Source organism: Amblyomma americanum, chromosome 5 (assembly GCF_052857255.1).
Source record: "Amblyomma americanum isolate KBUSLIRL-KWMA chromosome 5, ASM5285725v1, whole genome shotgun sequence".
NCBI lineage: Eukaryota > Metazoa > Arthropoda > Arachnida > Ixodida > Ixodidae > Amblyomma > Amblyomma americanum.
Genome location: NC_135501.1, coordinates 54547793 through 54569977, shown reverse-complemented (window position 1 = coordinate 54569977; position 22185 = coordinate 54547793). Strand labels below are relative to the sequence as shown.

The 22185-nt window shown below is 44.4% G+C and overlaps 1 protein-coding gene across 4 annotated transcripts in view; it reads right to left on the bottom strand.

Annotated features, from left to right (window-relative positions):
- Positions 1-1402: 1402 nt before the first annotated feature.
- Positions 1403-22185, bottom strand: part of LOC144132436 (uncharacterized) — a 43850-nt gene continuing 23067 nt past the window's right edge. Inside the window, exons 6-10 of one of the 4 annotated variants that reach the window (XM_077664849.1) lie at positions 20747-20856; positions 15935-15982; positions 15628-15663; positions 6789-6942; positions 1406-5337 (exon numbers count right to left, since the gene is read on the bottom strand). In XM_077664849.1, the coding sequence (XP_077520975.1) occupies positions 5333-5337; positions 6789-6942; positions 15628-15663; positions 15935-15982; positions 20747-20856 (353 nt within the window). In that variant the 3' untranslated portion in view covers positions 1406-5332. Of the gene's footprint in view, positions 5338-6788; positions 6943-11491; positions 12167-15627; positions 15664-15934; positions 15983-20746; positions 20857-22185 lie in introns of those variants that run through there. The other 3 variants (XM_077664851.1, XM_077664850.1, XM_077664848.1) reach the window with 3 other exon arrangements.

The window sequence follows — 22185 nt, the reverse complement described above, 5'->3', positions numbered from 1 at the left end:
GACTGCCGGCGTTTTGGCCATACTTCAGGGGAATGCGTTGTGGTTGATGCCGACAAGATCGGCAGTGGCACCCGTGCAGTGGAAGACACTCTGCAAGAGCATTTGATTGATGCGACAGAGCTTTTGGATGCTGCTGGTGGCATGTCGGCCTCTGCACCCGCTGAATCAGCAACTGCTAGTCTAGTGTCTGATGCCGGTGCTTAGCGGAGCACGCACCGGAAATACACTGTAGACAGGTTTAGCTGTGCGTACGCAAAGCGCTACGGCGCTGCGTGCGTTACGCTTTCCGCCCCGAAATATACATTTAGCTGGCCGTGCCATAGCGTCCCTGAAGCGAACGCGTAAACAGTAGCGCCATCTATATAGTGAAAAGACGTCAAAGCACATGAACGCTCGGTTGAAGGAAATTTCATCAGTGATTACTGATAACTAGGGTGAGTGCATTGGCAGCATTTTTTGTGCCAAGAATAAAACTATGCAAACCGAATAAAATGTAAGAACTGGCTAAAAGTTATAAAACAGCTTCGCCAGGTTTCGTTGCTACAAGGAAAACACACTGCATATAGTTAGGCCTAGGAGCTTGAAAATCGACAAATTATCTGAAAAAAACCGGGGCTGGTTATCGCTTATACTGCTACGTGTGGGCAAGAGTAGGCGAAATAAAAGCGAACCGCTACCATTTCAGCGAGCTATTGCGTCGGAGAATCCAGCGGCGACATGTATTTATTCCGAAGCGGGCGAGCTGGGCGCCGCCATCTTGTCAACGTTAACGTACACACGCCACGCAAGCGCCGCAACGCAAAGTCCGCTGGCTAGCGTACGCACGCAAGACGCAGGGCTTGCGCTTGCATTCTGCGCATGCGCACTACCGTCCCCGCAAACTCCTTGCGTACGCTAAGTCTTTGCGTACGCACAGCTAAAACTGTCTAGTGTCAGTGATGAAACTCTTGGTGCACGTGCGTGCACTGTGCGTGAACCGGAGGAACAAAAGGGTGGTGGTGTGGCTGTGCCACCGAGCACCAGCACTCATGGGATACCTGATGCCGCTGTCGGCCGTGCCGTATAGGCGTTTGATGCTCTACCTGACGGCCGTCAAATGTCAAAGACCAAGAAAACTCATCGGCGCTCCAGATCGATGAGAACGGTTGCCAACTCTAGGGAGGTCTCACCTACCGTATTTGGGCCCGACACCGCGGATTGTTGACAAATGTGCACGTTGATCACTATGGCGAACGTCCAGCAGTTGATCGTCACAATAATATCTGTGGGCTCCGGTCAGCAGCGTAGCCCGAAATTTTTACGAAGCCTAAAACTACATCAGTCCGAAACCAGCAAGGCAGTGCATGGCGCTGATGTGAAAAACGTAAAGGACATGAAATGAGCAAGCAGAGGACAAACATTTTAATTAATCTTTGTCGTTCAAGAACCTTTAGATTTTTGTACATATCCAAACCCCCGGCTACGCCCCTGACTCCGGTTTAGCCAGAAACAGGTACAGTTGCGCCGATTGTTGCCATTTTTAAGAGATTATAATATCTGTGTGACGCACTTGGTAGGCCATTCGGCGGGCTGCTTTTATTCTTCAAAAAAAGAGTCTCTCTGTTTCTCACTTAATGTACCAGATTTACACAGAAGGGCGCCTCATATGTTGTAACTTTCTGCTGCATGGCGAATCGTGGAGGTTCATAAACGTGCATGCTTCAAATATTCGGGTGACACACGCATTTTTTTTCCAGGGCAAGGTAACTCTTCTAGGCAGTGACCGGTGTGTAGTACTCACGGGTGAGTTTAACCGCGTGATTTTAACGACCCACGCCAACGTACAGGTCCAAGCGGAAACGCAGACAAGAGCCCTGGTATTTTATCGACTACTACTGAAAACGCAGGCTTAACATAATGCCGGATTGTCATTTTCCTTAATATTTATTAGAGGCGCCTCGCGTACACGTCTGGATGGGATTTACGTTTCCGCAGACCTCTTTAAAAGGCACATTTTGTGTGATCGCATGCCTGTTTCTTTCTATGATCAAGCCATGGTCATTGCGCGGATTGGAGAATGTTCCCGTCCCGCGTTTCAGCCGCAGTTGGCACTGTGGAAGCTTGATTCTTCGCTGCTAAATGAGGAGGACTTTAAGCAGCGACTGAAGACAGCTTTGAAACACGCTTGGCCATGAGAGTCCCATTATTTCCAGCTTGGGAGATGCTTAGACAGGAAGCTCGTGGCGTAGCTATTGAGATCGGCTTCATGAGGTCTCGCTTTAAGCATGGTGAATGGAAAGGCTGCTTCAGAGCCCTTATAATTTCCACGAACTTAAATGGGAGGCGCCAGGATTACACACAAAGAAGTTTGCCACTGTAAAGTATCATCTTCAAAGGTTCTATGCAGAACGCTCTCGGGCGGCCCGTGTGCGATTCCTCAGCAATCGTGCTTTGCGTTCTGAGGAGCCAACTAGACAGGCCTTGATTGATGAGCGTTGTCACGTCAGTGCCAAGCGCGTCTCTGAGCTACACTGTGACGGTGCCCTGGTCACAAGTACAGATGCAACAGTTAATCACTTTTCAAATCGTAACACCTCTTTTTGCTGCCACTTCAAGCATTGTTGATGATATTCATGTAGCGCGCTGCGTGTTTATTATTTCGCCGCTTTTGGGGGATGAGAGCATGGCAATAAGTGGTCCTATAATCTTGGTGAACTGGAAGATCCAATTCCACGATTACCGCTTTCGAAAACCCTGGTACCTTGCAGCGTCTCAGGGGAATATTATAAGATATTTAAATGTGTGTTATCCCCTGTCCTACTCCAAATTTTGGAATTGAATTCTCATTCCCAATTTAATTGAGAAGTTTTCCACACTTATTTACGAAAAGTCATATTGTCTTAATATTGCATTAATAGCTAAAACCAAAGATAAAGTAAAACTACGAATTGCAGATGGCTACAGCGCTATCACGCTTTCTAACGTTGATTACACGATGTTCGTTAAACTCCTCTCCAATGCGCTACAGCTTGCAATGTCTACTTTGATTCGAGTTCATGAAACATGCGACTTGAGAGGTCGGTCATTAGAGTCTAATCTACACGTAGCGTACGCGGTGTCGCAGTATTTCAATGACGCTCATGAACAATTAGCACTGCTGCGATCGGGTGTCCGATTCATTTCTTCTTTCCTCTTCTAAATCACATCAATATTGACTCAGTTCTTTCGACTGGGATACACCTTTGTTACTAAAACTGTCCCACGCGCTTGACTCTCAGTGGCATCTCTCAAAACCTGCGCGAATTGAGTCCTCTATGAAACAAGGTTGCCCACTGTCCCCGCTCCTGTTCGCAATATACTTTGAGCCACTTTAGGTGCTATAAAGAGTGCAGTCGTCACTGGTTTTCGTATTGTGGGTCACGAACTGAAGGCATTAGCCTACGCGGATGACCTGACCTTTATCTGCGCTGATAAGCCAAGCATCGGTGATCTGATTCGTTTAACGAAAGACTTCGGTTCAGTGTCAGATCTGATTAATCGTTGTAAAAGTTGTGGTCTCTGGTTGGGTATGTGGGGAACGACACCTGCCGAATATGCTGGTATGAAAAGGACACGTACGCGACCAAAGTACCTTGGCGTTCCTTTCAGTGCCTACAATCGCCATGCATATTACTGGAAAGACTTTGTGCCAACTCTTCAGCCTTATGCTCAGATGTTTGTGCCCCATGGTTTCTCAATTTTTGCAGGGAGACCGCATGTAATCTGTTTCTCGCCACTAAAATTTATTATGCACTGCAAATTATTCATTGCACAAGATTTTATATCTAGCCTTTCCACAGAGTTTTCGCAACCTTCATGAGGGATTCGTCTTTTGAATCAATGAATCGTGATAGCCTTTTCCCGCCTGTAAGCGCTGGCGGCCTTGGTTTAGGACACCTGTTTGTCCGACAGATAGATATTGTCCTCTAATATTTCTGATCGTTCATGTTTGTGGGGATTCGTGCATGAGGTGCATTTGGCTGTTCGTTTCAGCTTGTTAGTTTTTTGCCCTGAGTTCCTTTTTCGGTGTCGAGGAAAGGGTCGCTGCCATGGGTTTCTACATCCGAAAACCACCGGACGCTGTTGGTTAGGCACTTTAAAACGAAAGTCAAGCCCAAGCAGCTGCTATAAGTCACCCCTCGAATATAGGTCGGGCTTCCGTCATTAAGGCACTGGAGGTCATGGTCAGAGGCGAAGGACACAAGCTGTCTTCCCCTAACGTTCATCCTAACGCCTCCCCACATGGTGTGATGAGCATTGAAGTCACCCATAATAACCCACGGAGCAGGTGTAGCTACCATCAAACCACTCAACCTTCTGGCGTCGAAACGACTTGAGCATTGTATGATCAATTGTAAAGATGCGATACTATTGTGGGACGTGATGCAACGGGCATTGAAAAAAGAATTAATTTGACGCCGCATTCTGTACGATATCTCACTGCACTGCCATTTTTTGTTGAACCCTTAGGTATGTTATTTTTAATTGAATTGCACAGCCTGTGGGAAACAAGCTTGATGAACCGACATTATGAATCTCTTGTATCTGCTAAAGACCATTTCATTAGAGTGATTGTACGGCTAAAATAATTGTATGCCCAGAGCGAGTTCAAAACCGGAGCGGCGCTCACTATTAGTGCTGTGCTGTATATCGCCTTTCTTAAGTTATTTGCTGCTTAGATGTGTCTTATTAATATGTATTAGCTATGTTCTCTGCATTGAATCTTTTCTCGTGCTTCGTTGCTCAGGTGTGTTGATTTGCCACTGTGTTCTTAATTTTTGTAGACAGCTCATGCTCATAAAAGATCGTATCTTTGTAATAAATACCATGTTGAAATAAAAAGAGGCGATAGCATAGCTCCCTCGTCCAGTGGCCAGCGAAGGTGATCTGTTCGCGGGGCTGCGGGTTCGAATCATAGTGGCGGAAAAGTTTATTTTTATTTCTTTATTTATCGCTTGGCTCACCTACACCGACTGGCTCGACCTGCGAACAGACGCTTAAAAGCTGCGCTGTAAAAAAAAAAGTTGACGGTTGACTACGCAGGAATACAACATGCAGAACAAAACAGATTGCTCGCATTTTTGATCAGCCAAAGGATGATTAATCAAGTCCTATCTATTACTGCTGCAGTATTGAAAAAAAAGAGAAATAATTCCGACCAGAGTGCGAAAACTTGTCTGCTCAATACGTCTTTGAAGAAGGTGGCTGCGGGTGTCTTTTCAGTTTTTTCGTGTTATGAGAAAGCATCGTGCGCTATTGAAGCATCTCTGACTTTTGCGTGATACTTGTGGACAGAGCATTCCGGGTTGTCTTCTCAACCTGTAAGTCAAAAGAAGCAAAGAAAAAAAGCAGTTACAAACGTGCTGTCCGCAGGAGAGGTAAAGGGCTGAACAAATTACCTAAATTCCGTGAGTACCCTGGAACAAACCGATCGGAGCACTCAAAGTCTCTCCACAAGATAATATCTCCCTATCAGCCATTTTAGACACACGTCCTGGCCGCCTAGACGGTCGTTCAGTACCACATGCAATTCTACGAACTGTAATTTCGCTTCCACAGGTAACTAAAGTAGAGACCCAAGCCAGGAAGATTACTATCTTAAAAACACAACACACAATTTACAATAGGCGGAAGAGAGTCTCAGTTTGTGAGGCAACATTTCGGGAAGATATGTCTTCTTCTGGGCGACCACTGTTGTCAAGTCCTCTTCTCGATGTGTTTTCTAGCGGACTGCGACTCCCGTCCCACCCCTTGATCGGTTTTGTTTGTGTTGACAGGTGTTAGTAAGAGTACGTTACAGCCGCTCGGAATTTTCCGGGCAACGACTACTACCATCGCCGCATACTCATGGCCTCTCCGCTTCTTATTCGCCTCAAATTGTCCTTCTGATGCATGCTCGACAATACACATCACGACATTGTAAAAGTGAAGAATACACTTCCGCTCACGTCTTACAAAAACTCCGATATTTAATACCGTTCCGGAGAACATAAGTGCGATTCATTAAAAGCTCCGAGTCAGTTTTAGTGTCCAGCCCGGCATTGTTTATTTCTGTTTCTCACCTCCGCCAAGCGCCCGTATTGCTACCGCTACCACCGAGTTGCCTTCTTGTGGTACTGCGTGCAAGCTCGCCCGACTAACTTTGCTTCTTAATCCTTCATTGTCTTTCTGTTATGCTTATTCTTAGCGTTCTGCCACGGACTGCGCACTGCAGCTGCTTTCTGCGAAAAGTGTTGTTTTAGCCCGCTATCTAGTTAATGCTTTCATTAAACTTACTAGTAAATTATTGAACAATGATGTATTGTGTTTCGTTCATTGATACACGAATGAATGTTGCAGTTAGCGCCATGTAATCACATATTTTATTACTGAACGCTGGTAACGAGATAAATCAGTTCGTCGCTTTTCAAATTTTTACTGAAAACGACAGCTAGAGCAAAAATAAAACTTTAAAAATAATTGCTATCTTTAGCAGCCCAAGGCAAAGTAGTAAACTACAAAATTATTCTGCACTTGGCTGCATGAAACGAAAAATGTTCCCATAAAAATTAAATTCAGTTACACGTGTCAAGGAGAACCTCTTGGTGGAAGCAGAAAAAAATATTGCATTTATTCTCTAGCACTGCAATATGCAATAGCACGACAGCCGCAAAAACCAGTCTGCAGATTATTTATTGAGGATTTTGTTTTATGATCTCGGAGTAACGACGAGTGGTATTTTTTGAATGAGAGTAAGAACCCAAGGAAGACTACAAATTGAATACACTTACATGTAAGTCCTGCTAACACAGTAAACGTAATCCGATCGAGCAGCGTCAGTATGTCTACACCGGCGTTGGCTACTTTGAACAGCGTGGAAATGTCGCATATCAAACCAATCGTGACGGTGAGCAAGTCTTGCTTTGAAAGCGCATTCAACAAGCACTGCAACAGACAGAAGACAGGCTTTATGCAGGGCAGCGTGCACTGAAAAATAACTCTCCTGACATTCACGGGCAGGAAATTATACAGACCGACACACATAATATATCACTAAATTCTGTTAACCGTACATTAAACTGCATTATGAAAAATATCCTGACGTTCTAGGCGTTCAATTTCGGTGGTACATTATCAGATAGCACGCAAGTGTGTCTGACCGTGCGGGTTCGGTTAGGAGGAACAGACACGATTATCATTGTTTTTCCAAACAGATCACTCTTATAGCTACTTCTTTTTCTCAAAAATGCAACTTTGCTACCTATGTTCTATATACACGAAATTTACATCACACATTTACATCAAGATATTTTTTGCGTGGTGGCAATAACATGTTTTTTTTTTACATTATGGAAGCATGGAGACAAAAAGAGTTCTTTGGGGTGCACTGTAAAGAGAAAATATGAGAGAAATAAAAGCAGATTTCCTCTTGCGTTGGAGGGTAGAATGCCTTGGTCCAGTATTAGGTTAACTTCATAAGTCATTTCTTCAAACTTCATGTTTCCATCGTCGAGCAATGTGTGCACGCCAAATTAAAGAAATAGATTCTATGAGGTTTCTTTTTAAATATTTACAGAGAATCGAATTGAAATGGCAAAGTTTTATTATCCCATTTCGCCCGGTAAATTTTTTTTTAAATTTCAGCTCTGAAGACAATATTTCTTGCGCACATATTACGCGAATTAAAATTAGGCGCAGGATATAGTAATAAACTTTCTTGCTATATAACTGAGTGCGTGCATTCCTTACTTTCTTGGATGTCTAACTTTCAATGCATCGAAGTTATGCGCACAAACTATAGCCACCAATCTGCTTGTCATTCTGCATGAATATTTTTGTTTCTTGGAGCACGCATCTATTTGAATTAACTAAATACCAAACAAAATATTTGGCGATTCGATTTTTTGAACAAATCGATATGGCAAGTTCTAATTTATTCGAAACGAATTGAACACGTTGTGGAGTTTTTAATCCTTTTGGAATAATTCCCACAAAGTTCCAATAGGACAAGACGCACTTTTCTGCGACGATTGTTTCAAAAGCAGGGTCCACTCTCACATCAGTCAGCATGCTGCCGCGATCGGGTTGCACGGGATGGAGGCTACAGCGCCGGGACGAGGTCCATTCGTGTGGTGTCATTCATAATGCTCGTACACAGCCTTCAAGACTAGGCGACGCGGCAGGGCTCAGGCGTAGCTTGTAAAGAAACACTTGGCGTCGCGGACTTGTGTGAAGCGCTGTACGTGACGTGTAGGCGCCAGTTTTTTTAGGCTCAGTAGCTAACACATTACGTGCAATATTTTCGAGGCTGGAGACAAGTTGTTTGTTTGGAAAACATCAACGAAGTTGTTCGTTGTACGTGTCGTCACACGGTTGATAAAAATACATTTTAGGGTAGTCTCCAAGCTGTAGTGTATTTCATTTACATATTAATGACTCGTCCACCTTAGCGCAATGAACGGCAACAAAGAGAAACTATATAGGTTTCTCCGAAGCATAGCAACTTAAAAATTTTTTCATAACATTGCGACTTTTTGTGAAGGCCACCACAATGCCGCCAGTTCAACAAAACCTCGTAGGAGAAAAGGCAGCCCCGAAAATGTCTCCCTGAGTAAGCAGAATGCACTCCTGTAGTGTCCTCATTAGGCGCTTGAAAAGTTGTAAACTTTATTCCCAAACGCTAGATGTAAAGCTTGCCGTGAGCCAGAAAGAAAAACTTCTTTAGTGCACCGCAGCAACTCCGTGAAGGAAGCTATACTCCCAATGCGCCCGAGAGAAAGACCCCGGGAGGAGTAAAAAATAATCCATTCCTTTTCACGTATACAAAATCAATTCTTAACGGGAGACCGGAACGGGACGAGTAATTTATTCACACCTGGGTATATATTTCCAAACCAGTGCATTTAGAATCGAATGCCTTAGTTCCAGATGATTGCTGCAGGTGTACTAAGAACGCATTTCCTGCACTGGGGAAGAGAACGCTGCTAGGACCGCCAGCGCAGGCTTAGCAGCAAGTTGGGTAACACATGCTCCATATCACATCTACACGTTGGTGTAAAGTTTGCTGATTCGTCTCATATGGAAGCGGACAGCGATTTTAATCTCGATGCCGTGCAACTCTCCCCCCCCCTCCCCCACCCCTTTCACGAAAAGTATCCTATCGTACTGATAATCCCCGAAATTTCGGTTTGGATTCTTGTAATACCAAATATTTTTCTCATTCATTCTTGCAGCGTACCTCACGCGACTGGAATCACCTTCCCGCCGATATTGCAGACCTTAATAATTACGAGATGTTCCGCAAAGCCATAGCAAGCATTGTACACTCGGGTGTTATTTAAATTTGTCCCTCTGTTGTATATTTTTCTCATTTTATTCTTGTTTTTCCCACTCCCCTCTCTAGTGCCACTGGCCCTGAGGGGTACGATAAAAAAAAATAAAGAAATGAAATAAATTAGCTATAGAGAAAAATTATTTTACACCTTTAGAAAATATGGACGGCAATGTGAATATCAATGTGCATAAGAGTGTTACAATAGCTGAAGAATTCTACGCATATCTCTACAGTAGCCGGAATAATGAGGATATGAATGCTTAAGCCAGTCGTTTGCGTAAATAAAATATCCCGTCTGTAACGAAAGAGGAAGTACAGAAAGGGTCAGGTATCTGCAGGTTTGTTGAATGACGGGGAGGCAGTTGTGCCATCAAAACTCGCCACCCTGTATACGCAGTGCCTGGTGGCCTCGAGCGTACCGCAATCTTGGATGAACCGTATTATCATCTTATTCCAAAAGAAAGGGAACGTCAAGGGCATGGCAAAATATACACCGATCAGCTTAGTGTCTGTCCTTTACAAGGTATTTACTAAAGTAATCTCTAATTGAACGAGATCAACCTCGGACTCCCGTCAACCAAAGGACCAGGATGGCTTTCAAAAAGGATACGTGAAGATGGCCCACATTTACATCATGGATCATGTGATACAGAAATGCGGGGAATATAACCAACCTATACATGTAGCCTTCATTTACCACGGGAAAGCAGTTGGCTTAGTCGGAACCTATGCAATAATGCAGGCATTCCGTAACCAGGTTGTAAAGTGCCGTATGTAGAGTTTCTGGAAAATATCACGGTTGCAGAGCGACGATGATCCTTTACATGAAAAGTGATAAAAATACCGATTACGAAAGGTGTCAGGCAAGAAAACACGATCTCATCGGTACTATTTACCGCATGCTTAAAGGAGGTGTCCCGATACCTGTATTGGGAAGAACTGGGGATAACAGTTAATAAAGGACCTTAGCTAACCTTAGGAATCACATAGGAGGGGCTCCAGGAGAAATTAGATAAGCGGAAGAGATTAGGAAGTGTCCGAGGATAAGACAATCGCAGCTGGTGCCGGACCGGGTAATTGAAGAGATATGCCAGAAGCCTTATAGCCCTGCCATGGGCGAAGTCAAACAGATGATGATGGTCGCTACATTAATAATGTTCAATTAGCTGATGATCACTAAAGTGGCAGTCTGGGCATGTTGGTGATTCCTGATGGAAATACAGCGCAAATAAAGACGAGGACACAAGGAATACACACGTAACACGCGAGCGCTGACATGCAACAGTTTATATCGAAACTCAGACCAGTATATATGTAAAAACTAGGCAATTATCACACCTGCGTAGTAGGTGACCCATTCACATGTTGGCGCAGATATAGCAGCTCCATACTCGTAAGAGCAATAGATGGCTTGGCCACGCAGGCCCCACCCAACCGGTCTATCATTTCAGCCTCTATTATCCCTCGAGTGAGTTGGCAGCGGTTTTTTGCGATAACAGAGCAATATTGGTAAGCAGGCTGGCACACAAACTCTTCACCTGAATAGCTATAATTATGATCTTTACTGTTTTTCTTACATTTCCTGCAGTGTGCGTCCAGAAACCCTCCTCACCGCAGACTGCCTAGGACCTCTGATTCAAAGAATCAGAACTGCAAATAGAAGCACCGAACAAAGTTCGTAGAATGTACGCATTCGATTGTCTACAGCATCCATTTGAAATGTGGGAAGAGCTATGTAGGACAAAGCGGTAGGTGCTCGAACGACCGCCTCCGAGAACATTGCAGTAATGTGTCTGAACGGCGAGGAGGGTGTCTGGACGCACACTGTAGGAAATGTGTGAAAAACGGTAAGGATGAAAATGATAGCGATTCAGGTGAAGAGTTTGCGTGTCAGAATGCTCTGTTATCGCCAAAAACCGCTGCCAACTCAATCGAGAGTTAATAGAGGCTGAAATGATACACCGGTTTGGTGGGTCCTGCGTGGCCAAGCCATCTATTGCTCTTATTCGTATGTAGCTGTCATATTTGCTGCTCCATATGAATGGGTCAACTACTACGCATGTGTGATAGTTGCCCGGTTTTTTCAGCTATAAATACTGGTCCGAGTTTCGAAATAAACTGTTGCAAGTCAGCGCTTGTGTGTTCCATGTGTCTTCCTTGTGTCCTCGTCTTTATTTGCGCTGTACACTTCCATCATGAATAACCAACAAGCCCAGACTGCCACCTTAGTCAACTATATTTCTTCTACATTGGGCTCATTTCTATGTGTTCCTCGTGTGCCTTCATCAACTATGGCTTTCATCGCAAGCGCCGTCTGCAAAGCCCGGTCACTTTCATTCTGCATTCGGAACAAAATTCTGCCAGAGGACGTTCGCGCCTTGTTTGGAGGATTCCTGCCTTCTGTCAAACACGGAAATAGGATCTGCGGAATTCAGAGATCTGAATGTCTTCGCCTTGCTCGTCTAACCAAAGGCTTCTTGACACGCAGCTCAGCGCCGCTGGTGACCCTTCCACAACTGCAAGGCGGCTACGAGAGTTCACCGTCCTTGTCGACCAAACCACCAAGCACATCTGGCAACTTCAACTTCGGCAGCTCCGGCGAGCCCTCCCAGAGAAGCGCTCAGTGTCTCTTGGTACTGTCCATAATCTTGAACAAATCCGCTTGCCTCCGGATATACAGAAGGTGCTCGCACGGGGACCCAAGTTCGCGGTCCAAGAGAAGAGGTCAGCCCCGGAGCTTGTGTCCTTAGTCAAACGGGTGGCCCGGTGTGATTCTGCAGAGGAGTCCCTGCGCTGTGTCGGACGGCATGGAAGCGTTCCATCACTGCAAGCAGCCTGTCCCGAAGGTACCTGTCAAGCGCGTTTTGTTCTTTTCGAAAGAACACGCTCTTTGTGTTCTACCCGCTGACAAGGAGGGGAATTTGCTGTGCTGTCTCACGGGTTTTTTAAGGTCAATGCCTTAGAAGCAGTTTCGAATGCCTTTAATCCCTGCAAGAACTTAGCTATGTCAAAGGTTAAAACACAAGCAAAGCAGCTCTGTACTAAGCTGAAGTTAGAAAAAGTAAGAGTATAAGAGCAAGTCGCCGTGATTTTCTTGGTCTTTTTAACGTCAAAAACTCATAAGGTTGACAACCCTTTCAGGACAATTGTCTCAGAAAATGGCACTTCGCAAAAGTCCATTGCCATGTTTCTTCGGAAAAAGCTCGACCTGTTACGCATTGAAGACCCTTTCAAAGTCAAGAACTCTGAGGCCGTCTTGAATTACCTCGAGTGTTCACCGCATAGGGACCTCGGGGCTTTCTCTTTAGACATAAATGATATTTTCTATTCGTTGCCACAGTCAGGCTTGCTCTCTTGTGTCCAGGACTGATTGATATATTCGGAAACGTAGCTTTCATGAATGAAACTGGAATGTCAAGCAGTGGTTTCTTGGAATTTCTTAGGTCTTATCTTCGGTCAACTTTTATCCAATGGGAAGGCCACCCAAATCTGCACAAGGAGGGAATTTGTTTTGGCTCCTGTATTGCCCCGGTTCTTAGTGATTTATTTTTAGCTCATCTGGACATAGTGCTTTGTAGCTGCCTACCAAATTTTAAAGTAACCAAGATTTTTAGGTATGTTTATTTTCTAATATTCCTTGACTGCTGTTCAGACTCTTTTGAAGTACTAGCTAACACACTGACCTCCTTACGTGCAGGCTTGTCGACTCTAGAATTAGCGCATGAGATGCCTTCTGACGGCATTATTCGATTTCTGGACATCAGGCTTTTATTTCGCAACCCACAGATCTACTGGAAGTACGAGCCACGCGCTAACAAGCCACTGCTTCCATTCGGCTCTGCGCATTCCAAACTGGTAAAGAGGGAAATTCTAGGGTTATGCTTGAAAAATGCGCTTTGTAAATCTAGTCCTGCTAATGGCTGCTAGGTTCAGTGAACAGATCCTTCGTCTAAGATCCGCGGGGCATCCTACTCATGTTTTGATCAGCGTCGCGGAAACCATTCTTAAGCACCTGTGCTCAAAAGAGGCTCGTTCGTCACTATCGCCTTCAACAAAACGGATCGCTGTGATCCCGTACATTCATGGCCTGTCTCATCGCCTGAAAAAGGTCGGCGAACGGGGGAACGTAAAAGTTCTTGTCTCTGACCCCGATAAGCTGCAAAAATTATGCAGACTATTCAGGTCCAGTGATTCAAAGAATCAGAACTGCAAAAAGAAGCACCGAACAAAATTCGTAGAATGTACGCATTCGATTGTTTACAGCATCCCTTTGAAATGTGGGAAGAGCTATGCAGGGCAAAGCAGTAGGTGTTTTAAGGACCACCTCCGAGAATATTGCAATAATGTGTCTGAACGGCGAGGAGGGTTTCTGGACGCACACTGTAGGGAATGTATGAAAAACGGTAAAGATGAAAATGATAGAGATTCAGATGAAGTGTTCGTGTGCCAGCCTGCTTACCAAGAATGCTCTGTTATCGTCGAAAACCGTTGCCAACTCACTCGAGAGATAATAGAGGCTGAAATGATAGACTAGACCGGTTGGGTGGGTCCTGCGTGGCCAGGGCATCTATTGCTCTTACTAGTAAGGAGCTGTTATATTCGCGCCTACATATGAATGGGTCACCTACTGCGCATGTGTGATAGTTGCCTGGTTTTTTCATAAATACTAGTCGAAGTTTTGAAATAAACTGTTGCAAGTCAGCGCTCGTGTGTTCCTTGTGTCCTCGTCTTTATTTGCGCTGTACATTTCCATCATAACAGATGATATCCCCTTGCGAAGTACACCTGAGTTACCTGAGTGGAGAGCCGGTTCCTTCGTGGTACATTAGTAAACCGCCCAGCTGCGGTCCCCGAAAGATGGCGGTGAGCTTAAACGTGCGTCGCGCGCTAACCAGGATGCCTCTGGACTAGCACGAGAGGCTGCATCAATGCGGCGTAAACGCTAGGGCGATGGTGAACTACGAAAGATAGAGGCTGAAGAAAAGAGGCGTAGGCTACACGAGAGCACGCAGTTGCGAAAGAGAAAGGCTGATACTCTTAGGCGTCGGGCGCCAGCAGAACAGCATGCTCGTGAGCGTGCAGCGAATGCAGAGATTTGAAAAAGGCGTTTGCAGCGGCGACTTCTAACACTATCGCGTTCGGCCTCTTAAAGGTAGATGGCGAGTTGGGAAATGTTTCTTTGATAGGCGTGCATAAATACGCATCCACGTACATTACCTATCTGTTCGGCCCTTTTCCTACTCTGAATTACTGGCCCTTTCAGTGAGCAGAGAGCATTTTGCAATTAATGCTAGCGTCGGAATGTACCAGGTTTCATTTACGCTATGAGCAATAACTTTCTTCTACCCCAACTATGAAATAAAACGAAACTCGATGTAAATGCATCAACAGCTTCTGGTATTATTGCATTGCCAGCACATATTGTTAATAGGTGTCCCTGAGAATATTTCGCCTCGTATTTGCTCGCGTACATGCATAGCCCCTTCTCAGTTTTGCAGCCACTGCGCGTAAAAACAGCGCCGCTGCAGCTGGCATAAATAGCAGCTCAACGAATGGCTTATAGAGCGAAAGCTCTACTACGCTAGGTTTCTCCCAGTTTCGCCTCGGTACGCGCGGTCTGGCCTTGGACAGCCAGGGGCGGCCAAGCACAGACTAAGTTAGCATTGTGTGACTATGTATGGCCATGCATGACCACGGCATGCCTAGGCAACCTATGACTAGCCATGACAAGAGTGGTCACTTGATTTTTGACCGTCTAGGTTTCTGAGGCCATTTGGTTATATCTCGCTATACTATGCCGTATCGCCTGATGTGAAAACTGGATCGGCATAACCATGTTTAGTCATGTAAACCAAGTCAGCCAAGCAAGATCAAGCATAATGAGGTATAACCACACTTTCGCTCGTTTAACTTGTTGAGCCTAGCTTAGCTTTTTGCATCCACGTGTTCGTTCCTTTCTCGCATTAATAGCGCGAAAAATAGCTGCAGCGCGCTGTGCTAAAATATCTCGCAGCGGGAATTCCTCATGGAGGCTGGCCCAAATAATTACGTCGGATGCTCGCCCCTTGACAGCTCTTTGGTGCTGTGGCCCGGAATTAAAGACTGCTGAGGCAAAATTAACAATAGCGTCCCAAATTCTTTACTTAAAATGCTTTCTTCGTGGCTATTAATCTTTCTGGGCTATATAAATGTGCCCGCACAAAAATACCACTAAATTTTGTCCACCACATGTCTTTGCATAAAGGATGGCCTTTGGTGTCCCACACAGAAGATGAAAAAAAAAATGTCCCACTTACCTTCAATGTTTCAAATAGCTCCTCGTAAATGGTGTCCTGCATAATGATGAATTGAAGTCAATGGCCATAAAAGCATTCCTTCAAATTTCTATCGCTTGAAATAAAGGATTAAAAGACTGCTTTTAAAAATAACTTAAAGAACACGAGTTAGAGAGAGCTAGAGGTAGAAACATTCAAATCATATCGAGGAAGCAGCGAACAACGCGCACGAGCAGAAAATGTTAAATTTATGGAGGCAACAAGAGGACAGGTATGAGCCAGAGGTAAATAAATAAAAAGCAATGTACACGAACGACCGTTGTCTTACCTCAGCGAGGGCACCCTTTTGACAGAACACACCTGCATCGTCGATGCACTGAAAAGTGCGAGAAATATTACGCCCAGTATTAAGCATTAAGAAGGAAATATTTATTTGCGCCATGTTCTGTTTTGAAAAATTACATATATTGTCACATTCGTTCAAGGCACGAATGTGACAATATATGTAGTCCGTTCCTGTACGACAGTCGTCAGCGACATTTGCTTGAAAGCATGTCGCGCGAGACTTCTGATTCAAGTTCGCTTATTTCTTCTCCTTTTGTGCAAAGGAGGCAGCAGCCACAAAAGCTACCGTTCGCCGTAGCTTGGCGACGTGGCTGCCCCTAGAACTGATGGCAGCAGCTACGCACACACCGAGACGAAGTTCAGAACGAGCGTGTGTATATTTAGAGTTCCATTTAAAACCACATGCGCCTACTGCGTTGCATACGCTGGTAAACAAAATTAAATACAAAATTGTACATAAATAACTAACAGAAGGACGCAAATTGGCAACAGTCCATAAAAAAATATCAGAGAAAGCAAAAGGTAATCATGAGGTAGAGAAACATCTCAAGCGGCAAATATGAAGTCCAAAAGAAACAAGCCCTAAAACATAATTACATTTTAAACCAAAATATTATGAAAGTGTTCCTTTGATACACCAGTAATAAAAAGTTCCTTACTTTTGATATTTTTAACACTGATAGAACAGTATGTGTTTAGGAATGCAGGGAGTAGTTATAACGGAGTTCAGGCACCTGTCAGTATATTCAGGGTGGCGGCTCGTAAAGAAGCGGGTTCGGCGAAGGCTTCGATGGATTACAAGAGTGAATTATTTCCCCTATTTTCAGTGCGATATGAGTAGCATAAGCGATATTTATTCAAGCCATTCTAACTAGATGAAAATAGTCAAAGAGCTGCCCAGAGGGAAATTGAAAAGGTACATTTGCAACTATTCTAAAGACTATTTTCTGCAAATTGAGTAAGAGTTTAATATACGTTTCGACCTTTATTTTCTAATTTAACTTGAACAAAATTAAATAATTATAGCGCATGATGGCCTGGGTTGCCTATGTGTCATAAAACCCAACGCAACACAAATAATTGTAAATAAGAACTATTACTCTTTCGGTTATTGTTTCTCGATTTTTATTAAGTATAAAATGATCTTGCATGATTTTTATGTATGACATTTATATGCGAGTTCCAACTTAAATTATAGAAGAATTGAACCCTAGCTCCTTTATGCAGTCGACAAAATGAATGGAAATGGCACCAATACCCATTCAGGGCTAAACATTTGTTGTTAGGCCGGAATAGTACCGCTTTTGTTTTTGCAGTGTGTACAAGTAAGAAGTTCTCATCCATCCAGTCTCTAGTAAGTTTTAAGATTCGGTTAACCGTTTTTTCCAGCACCTTCTGCGTTTTTTTTTTCCTGTGAGGAGGAGTTTAGCATCATCAGAGTAGCACATTAGAGTGACCTCAGGATCAGAGATAATACCTTGAGAATCAATTACGTATAGAGAGAACAACTGGGGTCCCAAAATACTTCTCTGTGGTACGTCTGTACTAATGTACATAAGTACCGAGGAATGATCAACGAATGAGACATACTGTTTGTGGTGGATTAAATAAGATGTGAAAAAGTAATGCGCAATGCAATGCACGTTGTAGGGAACTGTTTGTGAGTTAACATGCTGTGGGAGAGGGTGTCAAATGCAATCGACAGATATGTGTAAATACCTAATGTTAACAGATTAGAATAATGATGTAGAATTATTTTTTTTGCTTCATTAGCTCTGTTTTAGTTGAATAGTTCCTTCGGAATCCTTTTTTTGAAACTGCTTTGCAATGAATATTTAGATAAAAAGTTCGTCAGTCTGCTGTGTTTAAGTTTTCAAGACGGCTTATATAGGCAGAACTTGAAGTATTGAAGTTAGGTTGTAGTTCTTTAAGAGCCTTTTATTATAACTTTTATATAATAAAATCACTTCAGCAAATTTAGTGCTTTCCGGAAATATTCCTCTTGATAATACCAAATTAATTATATATGTGAAAGGGGAAGCTATAAGGTATGCAACATACTTTATTGTTTTAACTTAATAAGTCTTCATCCTCGCAGGCACTACAGATGCTCAAGTTCAAAAGAGTGCATTCCGCTTCGCATTCGCCGGCCGAGGAACAAAATAAGGAATTTAGTTTGATTAATATCAATATGTTCCAAATATATCTTTCTAGCGCAGTTGCGAATTGATTCATATTAGTTACTAAAGAGGTTTGCCGATAGACCACCGGAAAACGCTTCACCAGAATTATAAATTGCTTTGATTTCGATATATTCCCAGCCGCGGCTCTGATCGGTTTATGCTACGAGAAAATAATAATGGCAATACCTTGCTCTTGCCTTTCTCAGTACAGCAACAAGCTCATTTCCTACACTTTTAGCTTCTGTAAAATCAATTTTGTTCTTTGTGTAAGCGAACTTTGCTACAGGCGATTTTCAGGGTAATCTTTTCTAATATTTTCGTGCTTAGGAATCCTTCGTGCGCTATTCACTGTCTTGTATGAAAACAGGGGCTACAATTGGGTCATATAATTTACAAAAATTTCATACGCCTCATTGGGTTTTATGCGCGCGATATGCTCGGTCCCAGAAAAGCCCACGATGATGGCCTTAAACCGGAGTGCGCTGCTGTGTTATCTCTTTCGAAAAACGTGTTTGTTTTTTCTTTCATTTATTCTGCTTACAAGTAAATAGACAGGCAAGTTGTCGCTTATATCGGTATCTATGATTTGCCTTAATAAGCCTCGTTTGCGAAGCATCCCCATGTGATTTTCATGGATAGGCATTGTTAACTTAGAAGCTCACGGAGCCGGTGGCTCGTTTCCCCCTTTCGCCTGGAACTGCTGTCTCCCTGGGAAATCCAGAGGGGTTAGAATAATGACAACGGGTAGCGCGCTTCGGACGCTGTCCAAGGCCGCGTGAAATGGGGAGTGAGACCGCGAACGGCCTTGTCATGGTCGCAAAGGGCCGACGACCTTTTTCCCTTAAAGAGGGACGAGCTCTCAAGAGGGGGTCATTAAGGTCGGCGACTTAGAACCCCATCGCTTAGCTGGACAGTCTGATCGTTTTATTTACCAGCAGCAGAGACTGTAAAAGCCGTTGCCGGGGTCGCCGTAAAGGGACTATGCAATAAATTAATTGAGGATACATAAAGCAGACGAGAGATTGGCATTCGATCACTCGTCACCTTAGTGCAAGAATTTTTGAACTAGCATCGATAGCAACCAGGATATAGAAGATTAGAAATTACGCTCCTACTCTCCCCCCTCAACTCGTACACGCGGGGCACGAGAAGAAAATAAAGAAAACAGGTCTGGGACTGGGCCCCGCCTATGAACACGTCATCCGCTGACGTTCGGTTTGCCACTTCCGGTTGCCGCACCCAGTGCCCCGGCAGCAGCATCGGGAACATCTCCGCGGTCTCTCTTCGCCTTTTTGGATTGCGGATTCTTTTGTTTGTCGTCTGTTGTTGCGGACAAAAAAGACACTGCGGGTGGCTCCAGAACTCCCGACAGAAAGAGGCGGCAGAGGTAAATTGAAACGATATGCGCGAAGGCAGTGACCTGGCTCGCGTTTGCCCGAGGGGCTCGCGCGGCGGCACGAGCAGACGACTTTCACGGCTACCGGAAGTGTGTCCAGCAAATGACAGCGTGTGTGTGCCTGCCGACGTCATGGAACTAGTTACGTCTAATTTCACGATCTTACTTTCAAAACCGGTCACTACGAAAACAACAATCGGCCCGCGAATTTTCAAAAACACGATTTTTAAAAATTCATAATAAATTGCCGGCTGAGTTCCGAAGACTCATACTTAATGTAAATGTTCCTTAGCATCATTTCTAAGCGTTGAAAACATTTGCAAGAGACTTTTAATTCATTGCATAGTCCCTTTAATGGCTGCGTACGCGAAAGTGCCCGCCCTGCGCGTTCCAGGAGGTGCGGGAAGCTCCGGCCTCGGAGGTGGGTCCAGCGGAGAAGCTCCGACCATCCAGCTTGAAAAAAGTGACGAGAGGAGAGGAAAAGGCGCGAACGCGCTGAAATTCAGATGTTTGCTACAGATAACACAGCTTATACAAAGAGAATTAAAAAAATTCTTGTTGGACAACACTCGATAAGCGGCGTGCTTTAACATCCCAGGCATACTGCAACGTTATTCAAGTCCCTTTCAGAGCACCTTTAAGCATAATGAAAAAGAGTACATAAATGACAGCTCCTTATCTTATAATACTGTTCAACGTAAACTGCTAACGGACTGCTCAAAAACTGTTTTGAGCGCTCCAGAGAACTTCATTTATTTTATTCTCTAATCCGTCACTTTGCATCGTCACTAAAAACGGACGCAGAAGAAACAGCTTTTGATCGAGGTGATACTACCATTGACAGCGACTCATGATATCCACATCTATCGGCTGTTTTAGTCCGGAAGCACTATACTTAACGAAGCCAAAACTCAACCAAGAATCTTGTGTGAAGCCTGGAAGTAACCGGGGCAAGTTTGGGTTAGTTCGGAGCAGCCTGGCGCAAGCTGCAGGAAATGGGAGGAAGCTCGGATGAGCTGGGAGGAACGTCGCGCAGGCTGCGGCCGAGTAGAGCGAGGGTGTGAAGATGAATAGCGGGGAACGCACATGCCAGGTATAAAAGGCGAAGATGAACAGGTGCTTTCACACGTCTGCTGGGTAAACCTACGCTAAAACCCTACCACTTTTTTAACACCACTTGATGCTGGAACATCTACTATCCGCAATGTTGGCTTACCTTGGCGAGGAGTCCCGTGTCACCCTGATTGAGGTGGAGCGGATCTTTGCAAACCCGTTTACAGCTGCCGCACCACATGCCGGCCCCTGACACTTTCTTCAGCACATCACCTGGGTGGTATCAATCTCTTTAACCAGCAAATGAGAACTCCATGCTGATAGGAGTACTGAAATTGGAAATACTTCAAGTACTGACAAAGGCGCAGTGAAACTGCTTTCACACGTTGAGGAACTAAGTTCTGCCAGTTTTCAGCAACTTTACGCTAGCTGTGCTTGACGTCAAAGTCAAAGTAATTTTATTCAGGCAGATGTAATAGATTCCTAGGAGCCAGACATAAATGTAAATTAATGCCTGATTCAGGGTCGCCCCCCTCGTAAACACACAGGTACGAACACACAGACGTGAAGACAAGAGGACGACGTCATGTTCGGCCTCAAAGCGCTGTGAGATAAAAGAAGGTTAAGGTGGTCTAAACAGGGTGGTTCTAAAATAAAGGACAAGCTGAGCAAAATGACGAGGACTAAAAGCAAATGACCGAAACACAATACCACGTGCGCGGAATGTTTCTTTTCCTTCGCTTGTCGCCCTGGTCATTTTGCGCAGTTTTTTTTTTCTGCTATGATGAACCAGCAAGCCCGCAAGAACGTTCTCCAGAATGGATTGAAAAAACTTTATTTTAAACCGAAAATGATGATGGTCCAATGAACTTTTTTCTGTGTGTACGTTGCATTGGGCGGATAAAAGAAACAAGCAATCATTGGCTTTCAAGTTTGTTTTTTTACCACGATCTCATATAATTTTGCCATTTCGTATTGTCCTCTGCGAATCAACTGCTATCTTTAAGCCGCTTTTGATTAGGAACTCAACCACTTCACATAACTTGGCGCGTAGCGCTAGATCTTGTGATATTCATCGATTATTGCCTTTATTTTTCTCTGCGATTATGAAACTTTGCGCTAAGGTGGGGAGGGAGGGGGGCGTAATAATATGTTAGGAATTGTCTATCTCGTGGCACCCAACCGCTCGAGCGGTCCTGCTGGTGTTACCGCTGGCAGTGCGCGTTAAAAATGTCTTGTCGCCCCGTGAACATGGCCGGTGTGTTGACGGCGGCTTCTTTCCTCTCGGCGAGACAGCTCCAGCGCCAGGACAACCCGCACCGGTGCGAAGACAAGGCCGTACACTCTCGATATTCGTCACACAAGTAACAAGACAAAGCCACACAACACTACTAACGTGTGTTGCCACTATCGCGTTATTCTGGCTGGACCACATTTTCGACCAGAGGGCATTTTTCACCGGCATTCTTTCGTGTCTCTTGTATAGTCCTAGGTTTCCGTCCTGTCCTTGAACATTTTCCGAGCAAATTTACCTATGGCTCTTGAACGTCTTTGAAGAAAAATGTGCGCATGACGAACTGAGCATCTTACGAGACGTAACGT